Source organism: Gallus gallus, chromosome 23 (assembly GCF_016699485.2).
Source record: "Gallus gallus isolate bGalGal1 chromosome 23, bGalGal1.mat.broiler.GRCg7b, whole genome shotgun sequence".
NCBI classification, from domain to species: domain Eukaryota; kingdom Metazoa; phylum Chordata; class Aves; order Galliformes; family Phasianidae; genus Gallus; species Gallus gallus.
In genome coordinates, this window is record NC_052554.1 from 4,673,370 (window position 1) to 4,700,836 (window position 27,467).

Genomic DNA, 27,467 nt, shown 5'->3' on the forward strand with positions numbered 1-27,467 from the left:
GTGCCGAGCCGGGGCAGCCGGCAGCGGAGCAGCGCAGCCCCGAGCGGACGACGCCGGCCCCGGCGTTCCCGGTGGGTCGGTTCCGTTTCCGGAAGGTGTCGGTGCGCTTCCGGGCTGAGCGGGCGCCCGCCGCTATGGCCGCGGGGCAGGAGGCCGCGCTGCCCCCCGGCCCGGCGCGTTGGAGGCCCGGCCGCCCGGCATGAGCCCGCCCAGGAGCAGCGGAGCACCATGCGGCCCTGGTACGTGCCCGCCGCGGGGAGCGCTGCCCCGGGCTCGGACAGGCCGCGTTCGGGCCGTGGGGCAGCGCGGGGTGCCGGGGGTGCGGGGCTCTGCTGGGCGCATCCCGGCCCGGCTCTGTGCGCGCCCCTCGGTGCCCGCTGTGTGGGGCGGATTCCCTCCGGATTTAGCAAACAATGAGTTGTAAGCGATGTTCTGATAGTCGGTCCTGTGGTGACGCTGCTTTCCGAGCCTTCGGCGATGACAGATTGAGCTCCTTGTGCCCTATAACGCTCCATTGCCCCTGGAAACAGGCGCCGTTTGTCCCTCGTGCAGAAGGTAACGTTCTGTGTCACACCTTGCTTAGCGCCCATTGGGATTTCAGCAACATGTGAGGCTCCAAAATTGACACCCGGGAGACCGATGAGGATCAGTGCTTTCTGGTTTGTGCCCACGGAGCAGAACGTGCCCTTATCTTCGTGCTGCTCGGCAGTTCTGTGCCCTGCTGGCTTTGTTGGAGGCTGGCACCAACCAGCACCGATGTGTGAGCAGCGCCGTCGCTGCACAGATGTGTGGGTTTGTCAATGTGTGCGTTGTGCTGGAGGAGTGGGCTGAGGAGCCATCGCCTGTGGGTTATGGGAAGCCAAAAAAGCCCCAGATACAACTTTGGGGTTCAGTAGTTTGTGCTGTTTGGTGATAGAGTCGGGGTGGGGAATCACGGGGCGTGCTGGAGTTCGGCAGCTGGGAATTGTGCTGCTAAAGGTCTCGCTTTAGTACTGTGACATGGATGGCTGCTTATCTGCTGTGCTTAGCTGCTGATAAGATTAGGTGTTCCTTTTCCTCTACAAACACTCCGTGCTCTTCATCATGCTGAGCGAGTCCTTGCAGGAGTATACCAATGACCAGTGGATATCTTCTGTGTTTCCAGAACCCCGTTGCTGCCCACAAAGGCCATGGAGAAGAGGTTGGAAGCCAAGCTCAGCATTAGTGCTCCATTTCTGCCACGATACTGCTGGGGAAGACATGTGAGGGAGCTGAGAAGCCTGCAGCTGCTCTACCTGTGCGCCTGCCTGTGTGCCTTGTGCTCCTCAACAGGTGATTGTGCTGCTCTGCCTGGGACCTTGACTGTATTGTGGATGTTTATCCCTCTCATGCGTTTGGAATACTCAGAGAGGAAGGTGAAGTTGTTAGCTGCTAGCCTTCGTAGCTGGCTTAAAACCAGACGAACTTGATCGTTGCTAAGTGAGCTGTCGGAAGTATGGGATAACCAAAGCTCTGTGGAGAGGTGTGGGACAATGAGGGCTTATTTCTTATAAGGCTGTATCACTCAGAAACCTGACTGCTGTTAAGCAAGCACTCAGCAGCAGAGTGTCTGTCTGCCCCGCGCTGCTTCTGTTGGGCATCTTCACGTGTGCTGCTGGCTTTCAGGTGTTTGTATCTCACAAAGAGCTTTCTCTGAGCTGAGAATCCTTTTCCCAAAAAGGACCAAGTGATACTCTGGTTAATGATTTCATCTGAGCAGTACTTGAAGGAGGTTGGGAAGGCAAGAGCGTTTTGAAGCACCTATTGTTTGTAAAGTCTCCACCAACACTGTATGTCAATAGTCTACTTGCCTATGGGTAATTTTTGTTTGTTTTTATATTTCCTGTTCAAACTTGAGTAACCAACCTCTTGCTCAAGTAAATACACCAAATGGGTTTCTTACGTGGAAGCTTGCATGTAATGGACTGGCTGTTTGGGTTTTCTTTTCTTTAAAGAAATCAGATTCTGTCTTTTCAGATGAATGGGTTAAATTTCTCTCAGTGTTTTAAGGCCACATCTTCCCCAGGAGGTGGCATTTTCACCATGTATGCACATAGCATTTACCAGGTCTTAGTGAAGGTTAGTTAACTAATTAAGTTCTCTGGGTTTTAGGTGCAGGTTGAAGACAGTGATGGCTGCAGTGCATGCTGATGCATTTGACAGCTGCTGTGTGCTGGAAGGTGGCTATGTCTTAATGGTAGCAAAATATGGAAATGCAGTTATTCTCCTTAGTTTCTTTGTGGAAGTGGTCTATAGGCTGCCACAACATCTCTGTTGTTTCACCGGGCATTCCTTGGCACCTGCTGAGAGAGAGGTTTGGTTTAAGCTAACAAGTGATGTGACCATAATCTGTGAATTTAGAACATGGATAAACGTGGTTGTGTTCCTGTTCTGAGCAAAAGGTTCTCAGTGCTTTGTGTTTGAGCAGTGTGCCAGTTGGATTGTGTTTCCTTTTAGACAGACGTTGTGCTTCGTGTTTCCTGTTTTGGGGGATTTCTGAGAAGTGTAGAGCTGTGAATCATATGTTGTTCTGGACCGTGCTGTGGTGTTTGGGGGCTTATCTGTGTGGGAGAGTTAAAGCCATGAAGGCCGATGCATGTATGAAAACAAATGTGATTATATTTGACATAGTTATCCTTACATGGACACTTTTTTCACTAGAATTGTTGTTCTTTTGGTTTTGTAGGCATCACTTAGGCAGCAGAGTTTGTTGAACTGAAGAGGAATCATAGATGCACGGAAATTGGTGTGCTCATGTGGGGTTACCCAAGGAGCTGTGTTGACATACTTGGTTACATGTGATAGATTAAAAAAAAGGCTGTGCAGTCAAGTTGTTAATCATTAATTCCCTATCACTGGGTATTAACTGCCTAAGTCTATGAACCTGAGCTTATTAATAGAAACTGTTCTTATCGGTTTCAGTTCCCTGCTGTTCAGCAGAGCTGTGCGTTGCATCAGAGGGACAGGAGCTCTGCAGATGGGGAAGGACAACTTTTATTGTATATATATACTAGAGGGGAAAAAATGACAAAAACAGTATTGAGGAGTGACTAAGCACACAGTGTGCAGCAGTCATGTGATTTGTGTTGTGCAAGGCTGGTTACCTTTCTGGAGCTTAGGGTAGGACTTGTTCACAGGGATGTTCCTGCTGCAGATCTGCTTTGCATCCCCTGAAGCTGCTGGCATGGATGCTCACAGTGAGCAGATTCACCGCCCTGCTGGCCTGATCCAGCCTGCAGGTCCCTCTGTGCAGCTGCCATACTTAGGATGTAGCATGAGGAGCTGTAAGGGGCTGAACATGTGGCTTCTGTCTTAGGAAGCTGAAGTTGGTCACTGCCTGTGCTTACAGCTGCCTCCACTCATTTGGTACAGGTCCACGTCTGCCCAGTGCTGCAGAGATCCCCATTTGTAGGGCTGCAGGTAGCAGTGTGGGGCTTTGTCTACCCTTAGGGTGTTCCTATGGGATCCAGGGAGGCAATGTGTTGTGAACAGGCCAGTTGAATCTGTGGCAGACCAGAGGTGAAATGCAAATGTAGGTAGAGGAGCTCTGCTTTCTGCCATCGTGATTCGATGAAGCTGTGTGAATTTGTGACTCCTGCCAAACACCACAGGAACTGCAGAGATGATAATCAGTGTGGTTCTATGAAAAATGCATATCTTCAGTGCTGGCCTTCCGTACCGTGAGTTGCCTGTTTAACTTCTTTTGTTTCTGTGAGTTAATTGAGCTTTAAGCTATCTGTGTAGAGCAATGCAGAATCCGTACTGGCTAACTTCAGGTAAACATGCCCTAGGTGGGCATTACCAGAGCTTTGGAAATGAAATCTGGATGAAATATAATTCAGATCTCTGCATTTTGACTTCACAGTGGGTTAAAAAAGAGCAAGATGTCCTCAGCATGGTGGTGTTTTGTCATCCAGACTAAATCCTGGCTCTGGCAGACCTAGGAGATGCTTATGGAGATGAGAGCTTCAAATTTTAGATGCATGCATATAATGCTTGTCTATACAGTGACTTTTTTCAGAAGTGATATCCTCCTGGGGAACACATACATTTTAAATATGCCCATTCTGTTCGTGCTTAGTTCTGAGCCTGTGATTGGAAAGCTCTGGGTTCTGTACTGAGCCTTCGTTTGTGTGGTGGGCGTCAACCAGGGCTCAACCTGAGGAGTGAGGGATGAGTTGAGGAGGAGAAGGGTTTTTAAGGATGTGGAAAGCAGCACTTTCTGCACAGTAGGTATCAGGGAACAGTGCTTCACCTCAAACAGAAAGTGAGGGTTTCTTTTGTTGTTTTCTTTTAAGACTAATACAGAACTCTACAGATAAGATCCTCTTGAAATTCACAGCAGGAGTGTTATCCTTCCATTCATTGCCTGTTCCTCCAAGCCCAGTGTGTGCTTGCTGTGCCTGCTCACATCCTTCTTGTGCTCACAGCCCCTCCCTGTGCTCTGCCCTATTTCCACACCTGCCAGGTGCTCATCCCTGCCTGCACACAGCCACGTGTTGGGGTGACTGTCAGCCCAGCACTTCAGAGTGTAGTGAGGTCGGCTGCTGGCCCTGGGCAGCCTGCCTGTCTGCCTGCTCTCCAAGGAAATGCTGTGTTGGTGAAGTGTGACAACGATGGTGCTGATCTTAAAGGTGCTGTTGTCAACATCTCTTTCTGTTGAACATATGCAACATTTCACAGATTGCAGTTTCTCGAGTGAAAAGCTTCCCCTCCTTTCATGCAGTTCTGGGCTCAGACACCCACAGATTGCTCTGGTCCCTCGTGATCCCCTCTCAGATCTCAGGTGCCTTCTGTTGTGCCTGGTGCTGGCTTGCTTCAGCCTTGTCTTCGAACTCCCTCTGCTGTGCTGGCCTCACCAATAAGCCATTAACACTTCAGCTTCCTTCTGTCTGCTGTATCATAAACAAACTTTCCTCGTGGTGTGAGTTCCTGTTTTGGGTTGAAATTCTTTGTGTTGCAAGAGATTCCACATGGAAGGAACATGAAAACGGTCATCACTCTTTATTTTAAACAGGTGTCTAATCCACTCTGGGTAAACAAAGTTAATGTATTTGAAAGCCTTTAATGATGAGTAACAGAAGAGCTGTAACACCCACTGTGATGTTTGTGATAACTGGATTACAGTGAAATGCATCTGTCGTTGCTGCTCGCTTTCTTTGGTCATATAATGTTATCCCAGAGATATTGGGGGTTGATGCAGGAGGAGGGGAGAAAGTCACAGCAAATTTGTGCTGCCAACTCTGGGTATTAACTGTGATTCAGAGGATCAGAGTTCATTGCCACATCAACAGTGTGAGGTAAGTGCCTCCGTGGCAGGAATGTGGAGTTCTGAAGTCAAATGATAAAAGTAAGCCAAGGTGGAAAACACTGTGTTTGTGTCACAGTCTCACAGAGAGTTTCCCAGGGTTGCTGTTGCAAGAGGTGGAGGCTGACTGCTGCCTGTGAGCCCCACATTTGATTAGAAAAATAGGAGGAAAAAAGAGGAAATTGTGAGTAACAGAAAAAAAAAGAAGTTCCCCATTTGTGTTGTGGTCCTAACGGGGAGGGGGGCAGATCACAACACAAAGTCCAGTGGCATAGTTGGTAAAGTAATCTTCCAGTGACCTATTATCCCTTGGATGCTGAACGCAGCACAGTGTAACAGTCCCATAGGTCATCAGTCTATTTTTAGGGAGTCCTTAATCTGCAGAGCTCTGAATTTTGGAAGCCTTTAATCCATTGATCCCTGCAAGCACTCCAATTCTTCATGTTAGAAAAAGAAATCCATATGTAAAGCAGTTGCTGCTTTACCCCCAACCTGAAATCTGAAGTAACTTTAATTGTAAAGAAATGTTTGACAGATAATTGCTTTTATACTGTGAAGCAAGGCACTGTTACTACTGCAAGGGAAACTATGGGCAGAGCATGCTAACTTTGTCTTGACAGTAGTGATGAGGATTTATTGTTGACTGCTTTAAAAAACTGAGAATTGTTTTTGTCTTCCTCGTTCCCAGATGCAAACTGGAACAGATCTAAATGTGAGCCAGGGAAGATCCTGCTTGGTGGACGTTTGCAGTCATGGGAAGATCATCACTTACGGCTTCTGGAAGGCTTTCACACTGTGCAGTCCTGTCAGACTGCCTGCTGCCAGAGCCCTGCCTGTGATGCCTTTTGGTTCTTGGAAAACATGTGCATCCAGGTGAACTGCACCGTGCCTGCCACGTGTCAGGCAAACAGGACTGGCACTTCTGATTCTGTTTTGGTCTTTTTAAAGAAATCCAAAAGCACAGAGCACTTCTTAAAGCTTCAAATGGAAAATGATGTGAAGGCCTGGCTTCGCAGGTGGTCAGACTGGGACATCCCAGTCCAGGGGAAAAAACGACTGCGGAGGTCTTTCCAGAAACAGAGCTTGGCAATTAACAGGGTGCAGCTCCTGCAAGGGGACACAGCAGCAAGGCCCAGTGGTGAGGCTGCAGCCAGAGCATCACACAGCACATCTAGAAGCAGCCGAAGTGACGCAGAGCGCCTGAAGGATCAAGTACTGAAGCACCTGGGGGAGGACAGGCCTGTTCCTGAGGCCCATCCAAATCAAAAGAAAGACGTGCTGAAAAATGGGCAGAATCCTCAAGAGCAGAAAACCAAAAGCCCATTCCCTCCTAAAAGCAATAATGTGAATGGATCTGGTGATGCAGACAGTGTTGGCTTCCCACAGGTGAGTATGATTACTGGGACTGCAGTGGGGCTATCTTGGACGGCTGCCACTCTCCTGCTCTTGCTTTATATAGATTTGGACTGTTTAAATGGTAGAATAACTTTCTAGATGTCTGCTCTCAGCCTTCTGTCAGCAAGGCAGGGACAAGGGTTCATTTTCTGCTTTGTTTTGTATTTTTTGAGGGGGGGATGAGGTTTTTTTCCCCCACTTCTTCCTGTTTGGGATAAACTCAGAAGGAAGATGGAAGTAAAATAATGCTTGCATTTTGTATGAAGCCATGGAATATACTGACCAAATGAGATGCCAGAGTGAGGTGTGATAGTTGTGATATCAGTGGGAAGCACCTGGGAGTTGCCACCTGTTACCCATTAAAGTACCTTTTTGGATCCACAAAATCAAAACCTGTTTCCTTTGGAGTCCTGGGTTGAGGCAGCGAGGTCCATTATTTATAGCCTTTTATGCACAGGGTTTCCCATGTCAGCCTGCTTACTTGAGTTGGCATCTTAACCTTCTGTTCTGTTTTTGAAGGCTTTCAGTTTTTCAAATCCCCAAAAGCTTATGTTGGCATTGGTTGAATGAAAGCAGTTCAGTCTCTACTGCAAACACATGCCATGTTAATCTAGTAAATCCAGATGTTAGTCCTAAGAGAAGTTAGCATTTTAAAATCTGCAATTATATATATTTTTAAATACATACAGAAAAGCCCACAAATGATGACAGTCAAACAAGAAGAATCCTTTGTGAAATTCCTTACATATCTTCTGCCACGTCTCCAGGATTTGGCAGTGTTGAAGCCTGATGCCTTTTCCTGCTGCTGTGTTCTGGAAATACCCGAATTTTTTCTCTCCCTTGAATGCAAATGGTGGTTCCAGGTGGGGCTGTGAGCAGGATGTGGAGAGCAGCCAAGGGGCACCACGTGGAGCTGCAGGGCAGCCCTGCTGCCGTGTGAAATCATGCACCAGGACTTTACAAATGTTTGATTTTCCAGAGCCTCGCAGCACCCAGGGCTGACATAAAAGCTCAGCTTTCTCTCTCCCCTGCAGTACTGCAGCATTTCTACCCTGCTATTTTTTCCCTCCTCCTTGTATTTGAGATTTACACAGTGACCCCATTCTCTCGTTTGTTCTGCACATAAGCTGTGGTGAGGCCTGTATTGCTCTTCAATAGCTGCTGTATCTCCCTGCTTGTTTGGGGTGTAGCGTGTTGCATTCTGAGTGTTCATGTTATTACTGTTCAGTGCCTGTCAGAAAATGGGCTGCAAATATTAAATTACAGGGAGTAATCAGTGGGTGAGTGTTGCTGAGTATCCACATTTCCCATCTGCAGAAGTGCTCTCTTTGTTATTAAGGTGCACTGTTGGGTGTATGTGAGGGGAGAATGGGTTTCCTTCACCTTCCTGGTTCTTGCTAGCAAGAAAATCTGGATCTTTGATGAAATTCTGGTTCATCACAACAACAAATTCTTCCTAAAAGGTGATGAAATTCCTGGCAACCACATTTCTGAGGTTTGGGATGCAGTTTTTGAGGAAGATTTATGAAAAACCACCTTAACAGAAGTGTTGAGTTGAGGCTGATGCTGCCCAGCCCTGGGCTAATTCCTTGGTTAGCAAACCATCCAACTTTCACCAGCAAAATATAAGTCAAGCCATGCAGCTGTCCTCACATTTCTGATCTGAGAGCAGTTTAATTTAGGCCAAGGATACAACATTGAAGGCTGTGCACTTGGGCCCTGGCCAGCCTTTGCAGGAGGGAGATGCCAAAGTAGGGATTTTTCCAAGCTGGGTTGGTGTGGGGCCAAAATAAGTACAGTTACACGCATGGTGAAATCAATAGAATTTAATCTGAGCTGGATTTGATCAGGTACATTGTTTCAGCAGGTGAATGCAGTGCTTCTAATGCTGTATTCGTTGCAAAGATTTGGCAGGTAGGGTGGAAGCTGGAGGAAATTACTGCATGCAAAGCAGTGCATGCTTGGGAGCATCAATTTGCCAGGCACCAAAGTCTTTCCACCTTGTTGTAGAAATACTTTGCTAATATTAGAATCCAGCAGTGCATGTAATAGCCAGTCAGGAGGAGTGCTTAAGTGCAGCACTGCAGCAGTCCTGCAGGCAGACCATGGGAAAACCTGCAGCCTTTAAAATGGGGTTTTTACAACAGAGCCAGCAAACAACTGAAGATGCAATTGAAGCTGCAGAGAGCCTGTTTTGTGTATGCACACCACTCTCACCAAAGAAAGGCCCATTTAAGTTGAAGGATGAAACGGAATTCTGGATCACAGGTGTTTTTCTTTAAAGTACATCGAGTTCAGTGCAGGTTCTGATGCACATAGCTGCTCTGTTTGAATTTTACAGACATAATGCTGTCAGACAGGGAGAGAGGTCACTTGTCCCAGACAACGGCAGCTATAGGTTGGAATAAGAAATGTCTGACACTCATTCTCTTGGGCCACTGTGCCACTTTTCTCTGCTTTGTAAGCTAATAAGACAGGACAGCTGGCAAACTTCTAGGCTTCCCCTCATCCCCAGGAATGAGATCTTCTGTTCTTTGCTTTAAAGAATTTGGGGTTATTGGGTAAAGATAAGAAATGTCTCAGCTTACAAGCATCAGAGGCATTTTTGACTGTTATTTTGCCCCAGGCAAAGCTTATCTCACTTGAGCTGTACACAGACATTTGGCTGTCAGTTCATCCTGAAGACTTCTGGGAGGAAGAGGGTCTTTCTTAACTGTCAGGTATTTTAGGCATTTAAAGGTGTCTCGAGGAAGCATCCATCTCAGTGCAAATATTACTGAGCAAAGCAGAGCTGCAGCTGCTGTGCTTTATTTGTGACAGCTGTTCTTGCAGCCCATGTGGGTCGATTCTCACTAATCAAAAAATGGTTCCCTGTGGTGGTGTGCAGTCATGGAGGCTTTCCCCTTCTGTGCCTTCCTGAAGCCGTCTGTCTTGAGTGTCTCCGAGTTCCTGCCTGGCTGCTGAGCTCTCCTAAAGTTTTTCTGACTTCACTGTACTTGGTAAGAGTGTGCCACTATCTCCAGTCATGTAGCTGCCAGTCTCGAGGCTGCTGCTGGAAGTCAGCACGGGGCAGTGCTTTCAGTTTTGTGGCTGGGGAAGGCTAACCAGGATACGGAGGGAGGAAATTATTTGCCTGAGACAGCAAAAAATGCTTCTGCAGAGAAACCTTCAGTGCCTCCATTGCTGCTCGTGGCTGGGCTGGCTGTTCCAGTGCATGCAGGATGGCTTTATTTTTACAACCAGCATTTAATACTTAATAAGCCTGGCCCATTTACTAGCAGGATGTTGCCCATTGTAGTCTAGAGCTCTTGTTTCCTGCACTGAATGCCAGCAGCATGGCACGGCATAAAAGCCTGAGATCGTTTCCTCCAATGTGAGCTTGTGATCCGTTCCCATAGTGAGGAGCAGCGGTGAGCAATCCAGTTCCAAAACACTTCCAAAGTCAAAAACAGTGAGTTGTTCCATTTAAAACACTTAGCAGATGTTCCCCAAGTAGGGTTAGCTCGACAGAATGTGCTGCACACATGTACTTTGTGGTGGAAGGTGAATTGTCAGAGTAGTGCCTGGTGGACTGAGCTGGAACGGGGCTGGGGACTGCAAAAGGAATTTTCTGATGAAAGAAAGGAAATTGTTGCTGCCACTTTGATTGCTTTCAATAAAGTGGTTCATCCTGTATGGATGTGAGCAAGCTTTCTGCCCTCAGGCTCTGCTCTCTACCCCAGCAGCATCTCCCCTGGCATGCACTGAGGCAGTTGTTTATGTCAGGCCACTTTGCTTTGAAGGCTGACTCAGAATAAATTTCATCTTGCTGAAAATCTTTGATTATTAAATAAAAATGCCATTGCAGCCCTCCCTCTGTGTGCTTGCCAGCTGTGCACAAGGAGGACGTGGCCAAAACATGCCCCAGATGAACCCCAGTTCCCGATCCTTGTTTTCTGCTCCTGTGTTATTTCACCTCTCCATTCTTTTAGTCCTGTTCTCTGCAGTTTTGAGCCCAAATCTTCTGTCACGTCTGCCACGTCAACAGCAGTGACACTTCAGATGCTGTACTTAGATCTGAGGTCTCAGCTGGTGTTCTGCTCAGCTAAAAACAGTTTCTCTGCTGTGGAATAACATGGAGAAATGTTTCAGAAGCAGTAAGACATCATCCTTATGGGGAGAAACAACCCAGGGACTTCTCAGCATCCCCCAGACTGAAGAAGTGCAACTTTTGGTGGAGTTCAGTATATAGGACAGCCCAATGGAATTTTGATCCTCTGTGAAACAAACGCAGCGAAACAAAACTGAGCTCAGTTCAACTAAAACTTCTCTTTCCTTTTCAGATCCACGTAGGAACATCTGCACCGGAGTCGCCAGTGTTGGCTACGCTCTCCAGTCCTGTGGCACTGAGCTTGACAGCTGCTGGAAAGACAGAGAAGCCTGAGCTGCTGGATGATGCTTCTGTCCAAACCCACTCCTCAGATACGTTGCCCACCGTCAGCCCTGCGCAGGGAAAAAGCACAATGAAGATGCAGGCTGCTACTTCTGTGCCAAGTGGTGTTCCCACAAACAGTAGTGTTTCTCCAGTCCAGGCAAACACTGCTGTGTCACTGAGTACTACTGCGACTACACCAGGTGAGAGCATGCAGGGATCCCTCAGTGGTCACCTCTATAGGTTTTGTTGATAAGCCAATGCAGCACTGACAAACACGAGGTATTTTAATGGTGGTACCATCAAAAGAATGTGGAGACACATGTGTTAGTGCATGCAGGGCTTGGTCCCCATTAATTCACAAGGTCCTGGAATGAGATACTGGCATCATGAATCTGCTTATGACCACTGGGTTTGTTTCCAGGAATGGATTTGAAAGTAACTGTGGTATCTCCATTCCCAAAGTGCAAAGTTGAGATGTGGTGTGAGGCACAATCACGTGAAGCATTCTTTCAGCAGTTGTGACACGTTGCTCTCTATCAAGTTCAGCAGAAACCTTAATTAATGTCTGTTCAAAATGGAGTGCATCTGATTGTCTTCCATCTCTGAAATGTCAGTGCACATAAGAGCAGCGTGCTTGGCCATTCGCCCACGCTGTGCTTTGCAGCAAAGTGGCATTTCTGTTCACGTTGGTATTTCTTAAAGCAAACATTGGAAGATGCGTGAAAACAAAAATGCACTTTGGGCAGCTCTGTGAACCCACAGAGGCCATGGCTCATCCTATGGGGACGTGTGCTCATGCTGACCAATGTGTACTGGTTGTGTGATGGCTCAGAATTCAGTTAATCCAATTGTCTGAATTTCTTTTGAATGCAGGGTTTCTTTTCCCTTACAAGGAAACAATTGGAAAGTGTAAAGGAAATGTTGCGTCCAAGGACATTTTAGGCAGGAAGCTGATTGGATGCCTGTGCTAACAAGTTAGCATTCTTTTTAAGGACTTAAACCCAACTGAAACTGAAAAAATTATTTAAAATATCTTCAGTGGTTTGTGCTGGAAAAGCAGCACAGCCAGGGCCTCCCTGTGTTGCTAAGTAGTGCAGAGATGGTCACATGAAGGGTCGTTTTTTTTACTCAGAGGAGTTTTAAGTTTTTCTCTGTTTGTTTTCTGATGAGGTCAGATTTCTTTTTGCCTTGGAACTCTTTGCAGCTGAAAGACTGATGGGGCTCTAAGATCTCAGGAGGTGGAGTAATTGAGGGAGGGAAGAAAGGGTCTGATAGATTTGTTTTCTTTTAGTTAACTGGTTGATTCCAATAGCTATTAAACAAATGGAAGAAAGGCTAAATATTTACTGATGTTTTCCATGTCTGTCTTTACTTGGATTTTTGGTACCTATCTTTGAAACGTTGTCTTTGATGGGATCAAACTAGGAAGGAGTGAGCTTTCTTTATCTGCCCATTTATTTGAAATGATATTGGAGGAAAAGTCATAGTAAGTGCTGCAGTGATTTCCTATTTGGAAAAGAGAAGGATAAAAAGAAAATCTAAACAAAAGGAACAGGTCTGTGTTCTGAGTTCCTGTGCTCAGTGCTGTAGCTATGCAGATTTTAGAAAATCTCTTAGCCCCCAAGCAGTTTTTCAACTAAGAAATGCCTTGGATTCTTCATATATTTGTAGAGATCTGAAATTGCAGTTTGGTAAATAGCAATGTTTGTCTTGCTTTGCCATGAAACTGCAGCTGGGTTCTCTGCCAAAAACCTGTCAGCAAAAAAAAAACCCTTCACATCCTGCTGGACCTGACTGAACAGAGGCCCCTGTGCAGGGCCTGAGGGTCACATTTCAGCTCTTCAGAAAAGGAGCAGGAGCTGCCCAGTATCTGCAAAGAGCTGAAGGTGATGGAGTAATTTTGCCCATTAGTGCTTGTGCTTTAACAATGAGACTGAAACCTGACACAGGAGTTACACTGAGTGATGAGGTGTTTACAGAATACAGCCATTTGCTGCCAATTTTTATTCCACAGACTCTGAAGCAAAGGTGGCTTTTATGTACATAGGTAATTATTCTGTTTCTCTTTCAATTCTGTCTTTCTCCCTCTCAGTTATGAAGGAGCTGGTGGTTTCTGCTGGAGACAGTGTAGAAGTGACCCTGCCAAAGAATGAAGTTCAGCTGAATGCATTTGTGCTTCCTGAACCACCACCTGGTAAGGCTTCCCTGGGGATTCTGCCAAGGGCAGGTGATGGTGAAATGACCAACAGACATTACAAACAGCATGAAATAAGGGCAATCTTGAAAGTGTCTTTTGTCAGAAAACAGTTTCCGTGTCAATAATAGCAGTAGGAGTGGAGGCAAGCAAGTTACATGGTGCACAGCAGCAGGGGCAGATGAGATGGCATTCTGTTGTGCCTGCAGGATTTGTGGGCACAATAATGCTTTTCTCTCTTACCATCCTGAGTTGTGATTGTTCCAAAGCTCTTTAATGCCTTACAGGCAGAAAGATGGGTTTTGGCTGTGGAGTAAATGTGTTTAGAAGCACAGATTGTCTCTTTTCTTGGGTATATTCCCAAAAAGCTGCAGTCCAGACTCTAAGCAGTCTCATTTCTCTGTGCAGCAGAATGGGCCTTGTAAATATTTAATGCCTTTGCTTTTCTTTAGCAGGCAGAAAGGCAGTCTTTTAAAAACTAACTTCTGGAGCTTTTCTCTTCTGTTATTTTTTCAAGGAACCACTTATTCCTACGAGTGGGAACTGATTACTCATCCGAAGGACTACAGTGGAGAAATGGAAGGGAAACACTCCCAGACCCTTAAGTTATCTAAGGTAAAGCTTTTGCTGCTTGGTGTTCTGCTGTATGGAATGCCAAGTGGAGAAAACAGGAATCCTGGCAGCCAGGAGAGACTGATGTGTGATTTCACAATGAATAGGAAATAGCATGATGGGCAAGCAGCCAAAGTTTCAGTATAAGCCCTCTTCTAAGTCCCTTAGAAAAAGGAGGTTGTTCCAGAATGAGGGGAGAAATGCATTTCAGGGTCTAAAAGCTGCCTACGTGTGATGTGTCAAACTAAAAATGGCACAAATTAACACTAACAAAAGGTTGTGAGTGTTTCTGCTACCGAAACACTGCAGTGGTCTGTTTAGGTTGGAAGCCTTGTGCTACTCTCTAAAAGGACTTGCTGGTTCCATTAGCTTAGAGCGATGGAATACCTCCTAGCATGTCCCTGGCTGCTGCTTTTAGACAAGATCTAAAGGAATGAAGGGATTGCTGGTTTCTGCACATGTTGTTTCTTAACAAGAGAACAACTTTAAATATTGTATGAATATACCGTTCTGTTTTTATGGGGCATTCCTTTGAGCATCATGGATTCTTCTGCACTCAGAACAAAATGTGCAGGCATTAATTGTGATACCATGCAGAGAAAAGCACTTCAAGAGGAGCACATCTGTCCCTGTCAGGTTTTCAGTCTCTTGGATATCATGACTGTTGTCCAGCACCCAGCTGTTTTGGCTCAGCTGTGATGAAAGGCTGACAAACTGACTCACGTCCCCTAGAAGAAAGAAAAGAAATAATTTTTTTTTGTAAAAGCACATAAGAAGAGATTTTTTTTTTCTTACATGGAGGCTTTTTAAATCTCAAATGCAGTCTGCTAGTACAGATTCCTATGGCCAGACAGCCTGAATCTCTTAGGCCTCTTCTGTTTGCTTGTTGTTGATAGAAAGTCATTCTTGATTGACAAACCTGTCACCTGTGGCGGTAAGAAATATTAGTCTTTAGTTTCTGATAGTTGTTGTAAACTAAAATATATGTAGTATCACTCTGGCCTGCAAGCCATGCTTTGCCTTGTATGCATAGATTGGAGCAGAATTGTGTGTTTGTGCTTCTAATACAGTAGCAAGGCATGGTGAGTTGACTTTTTAGCAGGTCAAACTGTGGTTCTGCTGTCTTGATCGAAGGTAAATAATTGTTTGTGTTTGCTTTCCAGCTTACTGTTGGCCTGTATGAATTCAAAGTTGTTGTCGATGGAGAAAATGCACATGGAGAGGGTTATGTGAATGTAACAGTGAATCCAAGTGAGTTCAGTGTCAGTGCATCTTTTGTTAACTTCCTGTCTCTGTTTTGCTTACTTGACTGGACCCTAGATTAACATCATGTTTCCTGAAATGTGAAGCTATGCTAATTTGCTACAGCTATTTGCTGTAGCACATGCAGGCCAACCACCCAGTGCAAGGGCTGGAATACTAATGCAGAAGTGCCTAGGAAATGCCTCATGCTGGAAGACCTCTATTGCAATAGAAACTAGAAGCTGTAGGTGCTGCTCAGTTAGAATCAGCTGTGCTTCAATGCTCATCTCAGCATGGGGGCACTGATGGACTGCAGCTGTTTCTAGAGTAGTAGCATGGTAGCAGTTCTCCTTCCTTTTTTAAGTCCCTTTTGTTAGCACTGTTTCCCTGCATTGGTTCATAACTTGCTGGAAGCAAGAACTATTGTGTTGGTGATCATGCAGATCTCTGCAGTCTGTCTGATCAGTGGCTGTCCTGAAGCTGCACAGCACATCTGCTCCACATTTTTGACTCCTCTCCTCGATTTGCCAGGCTATCAGTTAAATGATTGCAGGGTCTGAAGGGATCGATAGAGCTGGGGAGAGGGAAGATGTGCAGCATGCATTCTGCTCACCACTCCTAGTGCCCAAAATCAGAGTAGTTTTGCAGTTCCTCAGCTAGGGCTTTGTACCACGGTCTGCCTGTAGATGTCATTGTAACTGCTCCGTTTTTGTTGCAGAGCCTCGAGTGAATCGTCCTCCTGTTGCCATCGTCTCCCCACAGTTCCAGGAGATTTCACTGCCAACCATTTCAACCGTTATTGATGGCAGCCGTGAGTACCTCCTGTTTTAAATAGTCTACTATGCTTGGTTTCTTTGTGTTTGGTTCTGGGCTGGCCTGTTGGATAAGTTTAGTGAATAGAATCAGCTTCTCCTGCTAGGAAGGGGGAATCCACACGCCCCCACTCCAGCACCTCTCCATGTTTCCTTTTCAAGATACTGCCCTGAGTGATTCTCCTAGAAAAAAAGGGCTCTTAATCAAAAGAGCTGGCCTCTTCTATTAAGCTTCACGTGCCTTGGTTACTTACGTGTCACTTGTAATGATCCTGGCCCACAGTAGTGCTTTTCAGGAGTTTCTTTAAATGCATTTGGATTGACTGGTCCAGGACTAGTCCTATTTTATTTGTATTTTTTTGGTTTTGTGTTTGGTTTTGTTTTTTTTTTTCCTTTCCTCAACACACAAACCTGGGCTTAAGGATATTCAGATGTACCTCTGAAGCAGAGCAGACAAGGGCAGACACTTTGGGTATCTGAGATTGGGCTTGGCCCAAAAAAGCTTTTGCTCACTGAGTCCAGCACTGAAGTGGGGATCTGAACATCTGGGATTTTGAAGCATTATTTTCCAACTCCTTGTATGTCTGTTTTCTTTCATAATTGAAACAGAAAGCACCGATGATGATAAAATTGTCAGCTATCACTGGGAAGAACTGAAGGGTCCTTTGAGGGAAGAGAAGGTTTCCAGTGACACTGCCATACTGACACTGACCAACCTGGTTCCTGGGAATTACACATTCAGGTGAGTTATACCTTCATCAGTTCTTGTTCCCTAAGGATAAAATGTACAGTATTCCTGAAGTGTCAGCCTGCTTTCCAAACAAACAAAAAGAGTACTCTATTCTGTGATGTTCTCTTCACTCCTACCTTTTCAGGTGGTTTCGGAGCTTTTCACTGTAGAAAAGATAAGCTATCCAGCTACTTGTTATTCCTAATTTGTAGCACTGGTCTAAGATGATGATTTGGTCTGCGTTTTGCTGTTCTATCCTTGCATAACATGAGCAGATCTATTTAAAATAACATTTTAAATAAAATAAAACAAAGCGGAGGTTGGTAATTAAGCATTTAGTGGAGTTGCTACTCTGAAAAAGCACGTGTGCCTCACAGAATGCTTTTTCACCTCTAGATAAGGAAAAGGAAATACTGTCCTCAAATGTCTCAAGCTTCTAGCTTTTCTTGTGCATCTCCAGCCACCGTTTTGTATTCTGCTCTCATAATCATGACTCTTAGTTGCTTTCACAATTGTGTGTTTTTTCTTCAGTCTAACAGTAGTGGACTCAGATGGTGCCAGCAACTCTACCACTGCCAACTTGACTGTGAACAAAGCAGTGGATTATCCGCCGGTGGCAAACGCGGGCCCAAACCAAGTGATCACCCTGCCTCAGAACTCCATCACCCTGTATGGCAATCAGAGCACTGATGATCACAGCATCGTCAGCTACGAGTGGCTGCTCAGCCCTAACAGCAAAGGGAAGGTGATGGAGATGCAGGTCAGTGTCTTTTCATCTTACAGAGTAGGGATGTGACGATTAAATACTTAAAACTAAATCCACACAAAATGTTATTAGCTTATGGCTGAGCTGGTGCACCAGTCTAGCCACAGGTTTTCAGTGGCATCCTATTTCCTTTCTTGAGCAATGCAGTTTTAAATACTGCTTGAGAATAGAGTATTAAGATAAATGAGAACTTGATAGCTTTGGATTCTGTTGTTCCATATAGCAGGTCTCAGCACAGCTTGTATCTCTCTTTAACCTATGTGACTGCTAGGGAAGTGTGTTTTCTGTCTGTTCAGTTGCTGACTCCTCAGAACATCAGTGAATGCGAAATCAGTGGTGGTATAGTATGGATGTTTAAGTGCTATCAAAAGATGTGGAGCCAGACTGACTGTGTCATCTTTTAGCTAACTAAAACAAGAGTAAGGATGGTATTGAGATTCCCAGAAGTGGCACAGACTTCTGGTCCCTTAACAGGAGGTAATCATAAACACCTGGAACCTGCTGATAATAGTTGCTTTAGAAACAGTGTCTTCAGATCTATAATCATTGATGTAGGGAATCTTCTCAGTATGTTAATATGTTTTCTCACAGGGGGTGAGGACGCCAGTCTTGCAGCTCTCTGCAATGCAAGAAGGTGACTACACTTACCAGCTAATAGTGACTGATTCTGCTGGGCACCAGTCCACTGCAGAGGTCACTGTGATCGTCCAGCCAGGTAAGCTGCCCTTCGTTGCTTTTGCCTCTTCAATTCCAGGTGGGCATCGTTCTGTCAGCGTACTCTAAATCTTGTAGGAGCTTTCTGATGCTTCCAGAAAAGCTTCTCTAACTGAGGACCTTGCAAGGATATTATGTTGCTGATGAACCAACTTAAGAAAATTTCTACAAATATTACCTTTGTAGGCTGTTATCTTACTTTATACAATGTCATCTAGTGAATATTATCCACCTGTGATGGCAGGATTGTATTTCCTGAGTGCTGTCTCTGCTCACAGTGCTAAGTCCTGGGGGATGGGAGCAGAAAAAGTGAAGTGTAGTGCTTAGAGCATGAGAGTCAAAAATCAAAACTCATAGATTTCATCAATCTACCTTTTAGTGCAGATATGTCAATGAAACTGTGATCTGAATTCTTAGCTGCTTTTTGACTCACTTTGTCTGAGTTCAAGATTGAAATAATGGGCAGAAAATGTACTGGGGATTCTTGGAGGAACTTCTTAACACTGGGGAGCAAGCTCCACCTTTCTGGCATATGTGTGAAAAGTATTGCAATCCTTTTTCAGAGAACAATAAGCCCCCAAAGGCAGATGCTGGTCCTGATAAAGAATTAACTCTTCCTGTGGACAGCACCACTCTAGATGGCAGCAAGAGCTCAGACGACCAGAAAATAGTCTCCTTTCTTTGGGAAAAAACACGGTGCGTATCGTCTTCCAGGCCATTCTTCTGCAAGTATCTGGGTCTTTAATTTCAAGCAAGACACACCACATATACCCCTCTTGCCTTAAATCCTTTCCACATCAGGCATGACAGGCTTCACCACTGACTAGAGCGAATGTTACCCCTTATGCTTTTGATTACCTTGCTGTGACTGGAGAAAATAATTTCGCTTTCTGCCACACATTTTGCATTTCCAGGCAACTGTTTCCATCCCTGTAAACTCTGCTTGAGCCTCACGGTCAGCTCCCATGCTCTGTGCAAAGTTGAAACTGATCCTCTTGTACTCTCTTTAGGGGACCAGATGGTGTCAAGCTGGAGAACGCCAACAGCAGCATTGCCACTGTAACAGGCCTTCAGGTTGGGACGTACGAGTTCACTCTTACAGTTAAGGATGAGAGGAACTTGCAGAGCCAAAGTTCTGTCAACGTTATTGTCAAAGAAGGTACGTCCAGCCATACGCAGAACTACCTGGGGCCAAGGTTATCTCTGAGCAATTGAGCAAGAGGCAAACTTAGGAGGAATGGATGAAGAATAATGTGCAGAGCACTGAAATTGCCTTTGTAATCAGGTGTCTGCCCTTTCCTGGAGGAGTAATATTTTCCACTGATTCCCACAGTACCTAATTGCACTTCTCTCCACCAGTGTTAGATGGGGATTTCTGGGTTACGGTAGAGGTCTAAGGCAGTAGTTTTTCATTGGGCACTACCAGATTTGTCTCCAATTGTTTCTTTCTGTTTGCTTAGAGATAAACAAGCCACCAGTTGCAAAGATTGCGGGAAATGTTGTCATCACCTTGCCTACAAATACAGCTGAGTTGGATGGATCAAAATCCTCTGATGATAAGGGAATTGTCAGCTACTTGTGGACTCGGGATGAGGGGAGCCCTGCAGCTGGGGTAAAGTTTCTTTTATAAATGGCATCCTGCAGCATCACAGCAGTCAGTGGGAGGGAGCATTGATAGCTCCTGAGGAAATATAAAGCTGATCACTGCCCTGGTTACCTTTTAGTGATATCCTTAAATACAGTGATACATCATGCTACTTTGATGCTTAGTTTACTGATACTTGCTTTGTTCTGCCTTCCAGGAGGTTTTAAATAATTCAGACCACCATCCGGTCCTTCTCCTGTCCAATCTGGTAGAAGGGACTTACACATTCCATCTCAGAGTAACAGATGCCAAAGGAGAGAGTGATGTGGAAAGGACCACAGTGGAAGTCAAACCTGGTGAGTGTTTTTTGTGCTGTACCACGTTGGCGTACAGTGCATTAGCCTTCTGTTTTTCTGGGTACAGTTTATATACTGTAATAAAACGGCATGTTCTAGATCCAGCTCAGAAGTGTAAAAGGTCAAACATTTGGGGGAAAATAATCGTATTTTTATGTGGTTCTAGGAGGCTGATCCTTACCATTTGTCATTACCTATGAGAGTCATAGACTTGTATTCTGTACTTTTGGATTCAAACCAGAAGCATTTTAGAAAGATGCTAGAAACCTGACTTGTACCTGGACTGTTAAATAGAAGATCTAAAGATCTGTGTTATTTATGTTCTCACTAGATCCTAGGAAAAATAACCTTGTGGAGATCATTCTGGATGTGAATGTCAGCCAGCTGACTGAGAGGCAGAAGGGCATGTTTATCCGACAGATAGGAGTTCTGCTGGGGGTCCTTGACTCAGACATCACTGTGCAAAAGATCCAGCCGTACACTGAGCAAAGGTAGGATTTGTCTGTGAGTGCACGAGGAGAGGAATTGCTTAAGGGTTTTCCCCTGGGAAGCAGATTGGATAATCAGAACATACAAAGACATTGTGTACAATTTATATTTCTGCTTGCATGGGTCAGAAGAGGTGTGTTGCCAAGCAGGTCTTGGCTATCCTTCACCTCTGGAGATGGTGCATTGTCCAGAAAAGCTTCACTGCCTACACAACTATAGTTCAGTTTAATGTAAAATGAAATGTTGAGAAACAGTGCAATAGCTGTTAGAACAGAAAATGGAAGGTTGGTTTTGACTGCAATGTAGTTTAAAGTAAGGTACAGCTGGCCTCTTGTAAACAAGTGTTGGTTTGCATATAGGCCACGTTGTCCGTGTTAACAGCAGTCTGTTGTTACCATAGGTGTGTTTGAGGGTGCTGCAGGTCCAAGGGTCCCACAGTAAGGGAGGAGATTATGAAAATAGTAAGACCATAAAGCTTGAGTATTTCCATATTTAGTGTGAGCATGCAAAGTTGTGCTTGGAGATGTTTGAAACTGGATTCGTTTCAAACTAGTATGAAACTGGATTTATTTGCCATTAGCAAACTAAAAACCATTCCAGCTCTAGCTTTGAAGATCTGGTTGGATCAGAGGTCCCAATGGGACATCTACTGCATGACCAGGTTTACCTGAAGTTCAGCTTTCAAATAAGTTTGGGATTCCGAATGAGTCCCTGTGATGACAGACAGAGGGGAATGACTCTGCCTGGTGTTTGGAGAAGCAGTAGATAATCATTCTGTCTGACTTCCAGCACGAAGATGGTATTTTTTGTGCAGAACCAGCCTCCCCATCAGATATTCAAGGGACGGGAGGTGGCCTGGACACTAAAAAATGAGCTACGGAAACAGCAGTCGGACTTCCTCATCTTCCGGGCACTGGAGATTAACACAGTCAGTAAGTCAGAGCTGCTGTGATATGAGCTAATGTCTTTTGCACTCTTTTTGGATGCTTGCAAGAAAGGCAGAGTTTTCTTAGCATGTTGTATCTTACGTTGCTAATGAGGCAGGACTTCACTGCTTCGGCATCAGGCCTCGATGCTTACGTTTGCACTTCTTCCTGCTTGCAGTGATGGCTAAGCTAAGGGAATGAACTGCACAGTGACTAGATTTGAGTCAAAACCTCATTGTGGTTGACCATATTGAACTGCCTGATGCTTTTTTTTTTTGCCTCACGTGTGAGTCACTGAGTTCACCTTGCTGTTTCTGGTCCCCAGCATGTCAGCTGAACTGCTCTGAGCACGGGCGCTGCGACTCCTTCACCAAACGCTGCGTCTGTGACCCCTTTTGGATGGAGAACTTCATCAAGGTGCAGATGGGGGATGGCGAAAGTAACTGTGGTATGTGAAAGCTCCCTGGCTTTGCTCACCTTTAGGAAGCAAACAGAGTTTGTAGCCCGAGGTACGCTGTGTAAGAGATGCCTGATTGCTCGCTGTATCTCTGACATCATTCCTGCACGAGGAGGTGGTCCCTGTCCTGGCCTCACAGAGCATACCCTTCAGATAGGAAATAGTGGGTAGGAAAGTGACTCCTCTTCAGAGCCTCTTGGTGACCATTTGGTAAGAGTTGAGTCCATTCTCAGTTTATAAATTACGCCCCTTTTTCTACTGTGATCCTATAGGGGATTTCCTGCCACAGGAAAGCAAATTTTTAAAACAACAGACAAAAAAAACCCCAAACTTATGCAGAAAGACTGCAGATCCCAAACCTATGGCTTCCATTGGAGAATTAGAGATCCTGCCAGTGATGGGTGCTAGCCTCTATAATTCCACAAAAGGTCAAGCCTGCCTTTTTTTTGTCTCAAGAGTAGTCATCTAAAGTGCACACTGTCAGCTGTATGAGTTGCCAAAACGTCTTTATCTCTGGGGTGTTTTGCTTTCAGAGTGGAGTGTGCTGTATGTGATCATTGCATCTTTCGTCATTGTGGTTGCCTTTGGAATCTTATCCTGGATGGTGATCTGCTGTTGCAAGAGGTGGGACTGAGGCCATAACCCCCACTGTATCAGTGCTTCAGAGCCAAGTGGCTGCATTAGGAGGTGAAAGAGTTTCAAACCCAGAGTCCCAGCAGGTTGTCTGCTCAGCCCTGTGATGTTAGTTTTTCTTGCTCAGTGTTTCAAGAGGAACATTGAAGTCCTAAAACTCTGGGTTCGTTTAAGAAGTGAGACTTGGATAAGCCTATAAATGTGAAACTAAAGCAATGTTTTTTAATGTTTTGCTTTCTGATGTTAACATAGTCTGCAATAAGCAAGTACTCTGGCTTTGAAGATCAGAGTGTTGTGTTTTTTTTCTTCCAACTTTTTTAAAGCAGCAGCCTGCCTCTTAATTCTGTCTTTTCCCCTTTAGACGAAAAGGAAAATCCAAAAGAAAAAGCAAATACAAGATCTTGGATGCAACGGATCAAGAAAGCCTGGAGTTAAAACCAAATCCCAAAGCAGGTAAAACATGAGAGGGAAGAGCTCAGCAGTTCCAGAATGCTTGCTAAGAACACTCATCCTCGGTGGACTTAAAAACCACAGAGTGAAACAAACATGATGCTAGTCAGTGATGGATGAGTCTCAGAAGATCTCAGTTTGTTTCAGATCTGTAGACAGGCTATTTAATCAAGTTAACTAACTCTTTGGTTTAAATGTTTGGGGCTGAAACTGGTATAGTCCTGGTGTTTCTGTTTCCCATCACGAAGTGGATGCACGTAAACACTTCAGAGACTGACATGATCCAAGAAGTCCAGAACTGGGAGTTAGCTATAGCTTCTCCTGCTCTCAAGTTTTCCATGTAGTTCTGTACTCTGTTTCAGTCAGTTTGCTTCTTGCCAGCATGCAATTCCTTGGCGAGGCTAAGCATGAGTTCAGTGTCTTTAAGCATTTCACTGATCTGATTGACATTGACTGGTAAACAAAAGGACACCAAGCAACATCAACATTCTTGGTGGCCTGCAGAGAGTGCTGTTCATGTCTGCCCTCATATTCTCCCACTCCAAATTACTTGTTTGTAAGCATATCCTTTCTTGTCGTTGTGGGCACGAGGCTCTGAGAGTTTAACCCAGCCTTGAATTTTTTTTGGAATCAAATGCTTCTCTTAGGAGAGAGACCAGTGAGGTCCACAGTGTTCTCTGTGGCTGCAGGCCCATTGGCCCATCCCAGAAAGGCAATCACTTCTCTTCGGTGTTCTTAGCCAGCATTTTCCTGTCCACACTGCTGTCCTACAGAGTGCTTGTCAGGTGTTTTGCAAAAATGACGGAGTTATTTCAGGCAGGAGTGTTTTTGCTGTGGTTGTATCTGATAGCAGAAGCCAGCCTTTGTCACCTGCTGATTGACCAGGGGAGGAGGGAGGAGTGGGAAGGTGTATGCAAAGCATGGCCCTGCTAAATGCTGGCTAGTGCTTCAGCTGCTGAAATATGTGTTTTGATTAAGAGTATTAGTCCTGCTTTGAGGAGGAGTGAAAAATAGTCCCTGGTCCTTGATTAGGAGTGGAAAATAATTACTCATCCTAGTAGTAACCCATGTGATAGTGTTCCAGCAAAGTGAACGGTGCCTGATGCACTGACGGGCACTGCAGCAGCAGAGCTGATCACATAACTCCTCTGAGAGCTGGGCCATCCCCACTGCACAAACACAGATACTCTTGGAGAAAGAAAAATGGGTGTTTTTCCTCCTCAGCACCCAACTCTGCTTTAGTGTGACCATCTGTCACCTCGCGCAGGAGAGCCCCACTGTTGAATAAAGGGCTTATTGTTCTGCAGGCTGTACCAAATGTGCCTCAACCATTTGCTCCCTGGTAACCAAACTCCTTTTGCCTCTTCCAGGGCTGCTGACTAACGTCTTTTTTCCTTCTAGATACGTCCAGGGAGCATTTCCTAACAGAGGAAATGTTGCATTTCTCCATTAAGGAAAAGCTAAATTTAAATATTTCCTCTGCTGACAGTATCAGCAGACGTCTCTCTCCTGTCCTTGTGCATTAATCTAAATGCAGCCCGTTAATTCATCTCCCTCCCTTTGCAGGCAAGAGAAGCAGAGACGAGAGCAGGGAAAGTAGTAAGAACGCAGCGATCTCCTCTTGCACACCTGCATGTTCTCTTTGCCACAACCCATAGCCCCCAGAGAGCTTTCGAGGCAGTGCCCTCGAGCAAGGTCAGGGAGGCACATCCCAGGTACTCTGCGGTTTGTTTCCCTGCCCATGTGTTGTGCTTTGCACTGTGTGCAGTGTCTGCGTGACCTCTGTCACATCGAGGTCTCTGAAACAGGATCACTTTGTCTTTGGCTTCAGCCTGTGAGGGAATGAGAGTCAGACGTGGGGAGGTCAGATTAAGCCGCCCCTTTGACGTGACAGTGAAATGAGACAGAGAGGGAAGGAGTGAGGTGTGGTGGTTGTCCGGCACTGAGGGCAGCTTTAACCTGGAAATCTCTCTCCTTCCAAGGTGGCAGGCAGAAAGCCCAGGTCCTCAACACTAGCCTGATGCACTCAGAGTCGGAGCTGGACAGTGACGAAGCCATCTTCACGTGGCCTGACCGTGAAAAAGGGAAACTGCTCCGTAGCCAGAACGGCTCCTTGCGCAATGGACAGGTGGCACTGAAAGCCAAGAGCCAGAGGGAGGAGATCCTATAGCTCCCTTCAGGTGGCCTTTTGCTGGAGCTCAATAGGAAGGAGAAGGCCGCTCCCGTCCCTGTTCTACAAAGGCCTTCGGAGGCCACTTTGGTTAGGACAGCAGCTGCTAACTTGTTTCCTAGAAAATAACTTTGTGGGTTTCTTTTCGTTCGGTTAAAACTGGCTGTACTTGAATTTGAACTGCAAGGGAAATGAAAGGGAGGAGAAGACAACTGTGAACCACAGGCGAAGCGTCAGAAAAGGCAGAGCTGGATCTGGAGGACAGAGCCACGAGGAGCAAGTGGGAATGTGCAGGACCCTCCTAACCCACCTCAGTGCAGCAGAGGAAGCACCTGTGGACTTCCAGGCCCTTTGCCTTGGAAATCTTTTGAAGAAGGAAGGTCAGAGCTGTACTTCAGGCTGTGCTCTGAGCTCCCTCCAGGCTCCAGCGGCTCGCCACCAACTACTGCTGTCCATTTTGTTCTTTCCTTTCCACCTTCCCTCATGGTTTAAGCACTATGTTAATTTACACTCGTCCTTTCACAAGCACTGGCTGTTTTGTAGCATAGAGGAGGAGGAATCTAAACACTGTGGTCATGCTGCATCGGCTTGCAGGTAGGGAGAGGGTTTTGTAGCCATCCTAAATAGCGGTCAGACTTTTCTCCCTGGGGTGGCAGTGTGGAGAAGCTGACCTGGCTGTGGTAATTGGCTGGGCTGGGAGACCCCCTCCTGCAGCAGGCTCTCCTGTTTGGTACCAGAGCAGGGACAGGACTCTCACCTTTGGCACCTCTGTCTCACATGGCAGACGTAACTCCAAAGCTCTGAGATGTAATTCAGCACCCCCGGCATTTTCTGTTGGTCTTTAAGCCCTCCGTCAGTCTGAACATCAACCATATCTCAATTTGGAAATGCAGTGGGGAAGAGGAACCCCTCAGTACCCAATGAGTGCTGGCAGCTGTGGTTCTCTGCTGGGCTTCATTCAGGTGTGGTGGTCCTTCCCCATCCCCGCTTCTCTGTCTCCCTGTGCTGCTTTCATGGGTTGCACCCCCGTTCTCATACAGGCACGAAGGACACCGCTGCTCCCCAGTGGTTGGGTGGGCAGTTTATTGCCTTTCTTTGTGTTTAAAACTGGAAGACTCATTTCACTGCTTTTGGGTGGTTTTGGTTTTTTTTTTTTTTTTTGTTTCGTTTTGGGTTTTTTTTGAGCTGTGAAAGCCAAAAGGCTTTAACTTCCTCAGTTGTATTTATATTGCTGCACTACTGATCTGTGTCGAGAGAGCTGAAGATTAAACACTATTGAACGCGAGGGGCCGTCCCCTTGCTGAATGTGGCCATGGCTGCTGTTGAGTTCATTTTCCGGGCCATCAGTTGGCTTCCCCTCAGCCACACGCGGGGTGCTGTGCTGTGACACGGAGGCGCCCCCACAGCCGGAGGGGTCGCAGCGCAGCGCTGTGCTGCAGGGCTGCTCCTGGCCCGGCGCTGAGCGCCCTCTCAGGCGTTTCCCTTTGGCTGTAGGACGGACAGACCGCGGAGAAATGGGGGTTTGAGGCTGTGCGGATGCAGCCGAGGCGGTCCCGGGGCTGCGCCTGAAGTCGTTGTGTGTCGGAGGGCTCTGCGCTGCGCGTCCTGCAGTGCTCGTGGGGGGAATCCCCGCTGCGGTGCGGGCTCTCCTGCAGAGATCGGTAACGCTCGGAGTGTCGGAGAGGGAAGAGCCCAAACCCGCACAGCTGCGGTTATTTTTCTGTGTCCTCGGAGTTCTCCATAGGAAGCACGCAGACGCTGAGGTGCCGCGGTCAGCTGCTGCGGCGTTCCCCGCTCGGGGCTTCCCTCCGTGGCCATCCGTCAGCGCTGAGCGCGGCTTCGTGACAGCGCAGCGCTCCCCGTTGGCGTTCCCTCACCGTGCGGCAGCGGAGCGCTCTGCTCTGAACCCTCAGCGCCTCAGCATCGCCGCACGGGGCACAGCGCGCCCCGGCACGGGGCAGGAGGGCGAGGCGGACCCCCCCGTGCTGCAGCGATGTGACACCGCGCCCTTCGGGCCGACCCCCAGCGCCGTGCGTGAGAGTCAATGCGTTCCTCCCGAACCCCTCTCCCCCCTCCCCACATCACCGCCGGCGCTGCTCATTTGCTACCCGAGCGCCGTGGTCCCTCTCTGACCTTGCACGGGGAAGGTTTCTGCATTGCTATGCATTATGATTTCACAATTAGAGACGCCCGTGT

At 46.4% G+C, this 27,467-nt stretch overlaps 1 protein-coding gene across 7 annotated transcripts; it reads left to right on the forward strand.

Moving 5' to 3' along the window:
* On the forward strand, positions 1-26,580 carry KIAA0319L (KIAA0319 like). Of its 7 annotated transcripts, none has more exons than XM_417781.6 (21): positions 1-239; positions 1,145-1,311; positions 6,015-6,712; positions 11,044-11,335; positions 13,228-13,329; positions 13,847-13,944; positions 15,105-15,192; positions 15,902-15,994; positions 16,605-16,737; positions 17,257-17,485; positions 18,083-18,206; positions 18,769-18,901; positions 19,216-19,364; positions 19,666-19,817; positions 20,008-20,146; positions 20,478-20,637; positions 21,425-21,567; positions 21,887-22,009; positions 22,552-22,642; positions 23,013-23,104; positions 25,084-26,580. In XM_417781.6, exons 2-21 carry the CDS (start codon positions 1,170-1,172, stop codon positions 25,269-25,271), a joined length of 3,369 nt encoding a protein of 1,122 aa, XP_417781.5. In that variant the 5' UTR covers positions 1-239; positions 1,145-1,169; the 3' UTR covers positions 25,272-26,580. The 7 variants fall into 7 exon arrangements, with proteins under 7 accessions (XP_417781.5, XP_004947827.2, XP_004947828.2 ...); XM_004947770.5 differs by lacking the exon at positions 25,084-26,580 and adding an exon at positions 24,668-25,044; XM_004947769.5 differs by having other exon boundaries at positions 112-555.
* Positions 26,581-27,467: the final 887 nt, after the last annotated feature.

Coding starts and splice junctions, on each gene's coding strand:
- KIAA0319L (XM_417781.6), top strand. CDS start 1,170: ATGGAGAAGAGGTTGGAAGCCAAGCTCAGCATTAGTGCTCCATTTCTG. Junction 15,995..16,604: donor AACCGTTATTGATGGCAGCC/GTGAGTACCTCC, acceptor TAATTGAAACAG/AAAGCACCGATGATGATAAA. Junction 20,147..20,477: donor CACAGTGGAAGTCAAACCTG/GTGAGTGTTTTT, acceptor TGTTCTCACTAG/ATCCTAGGAAAAATAACCTT.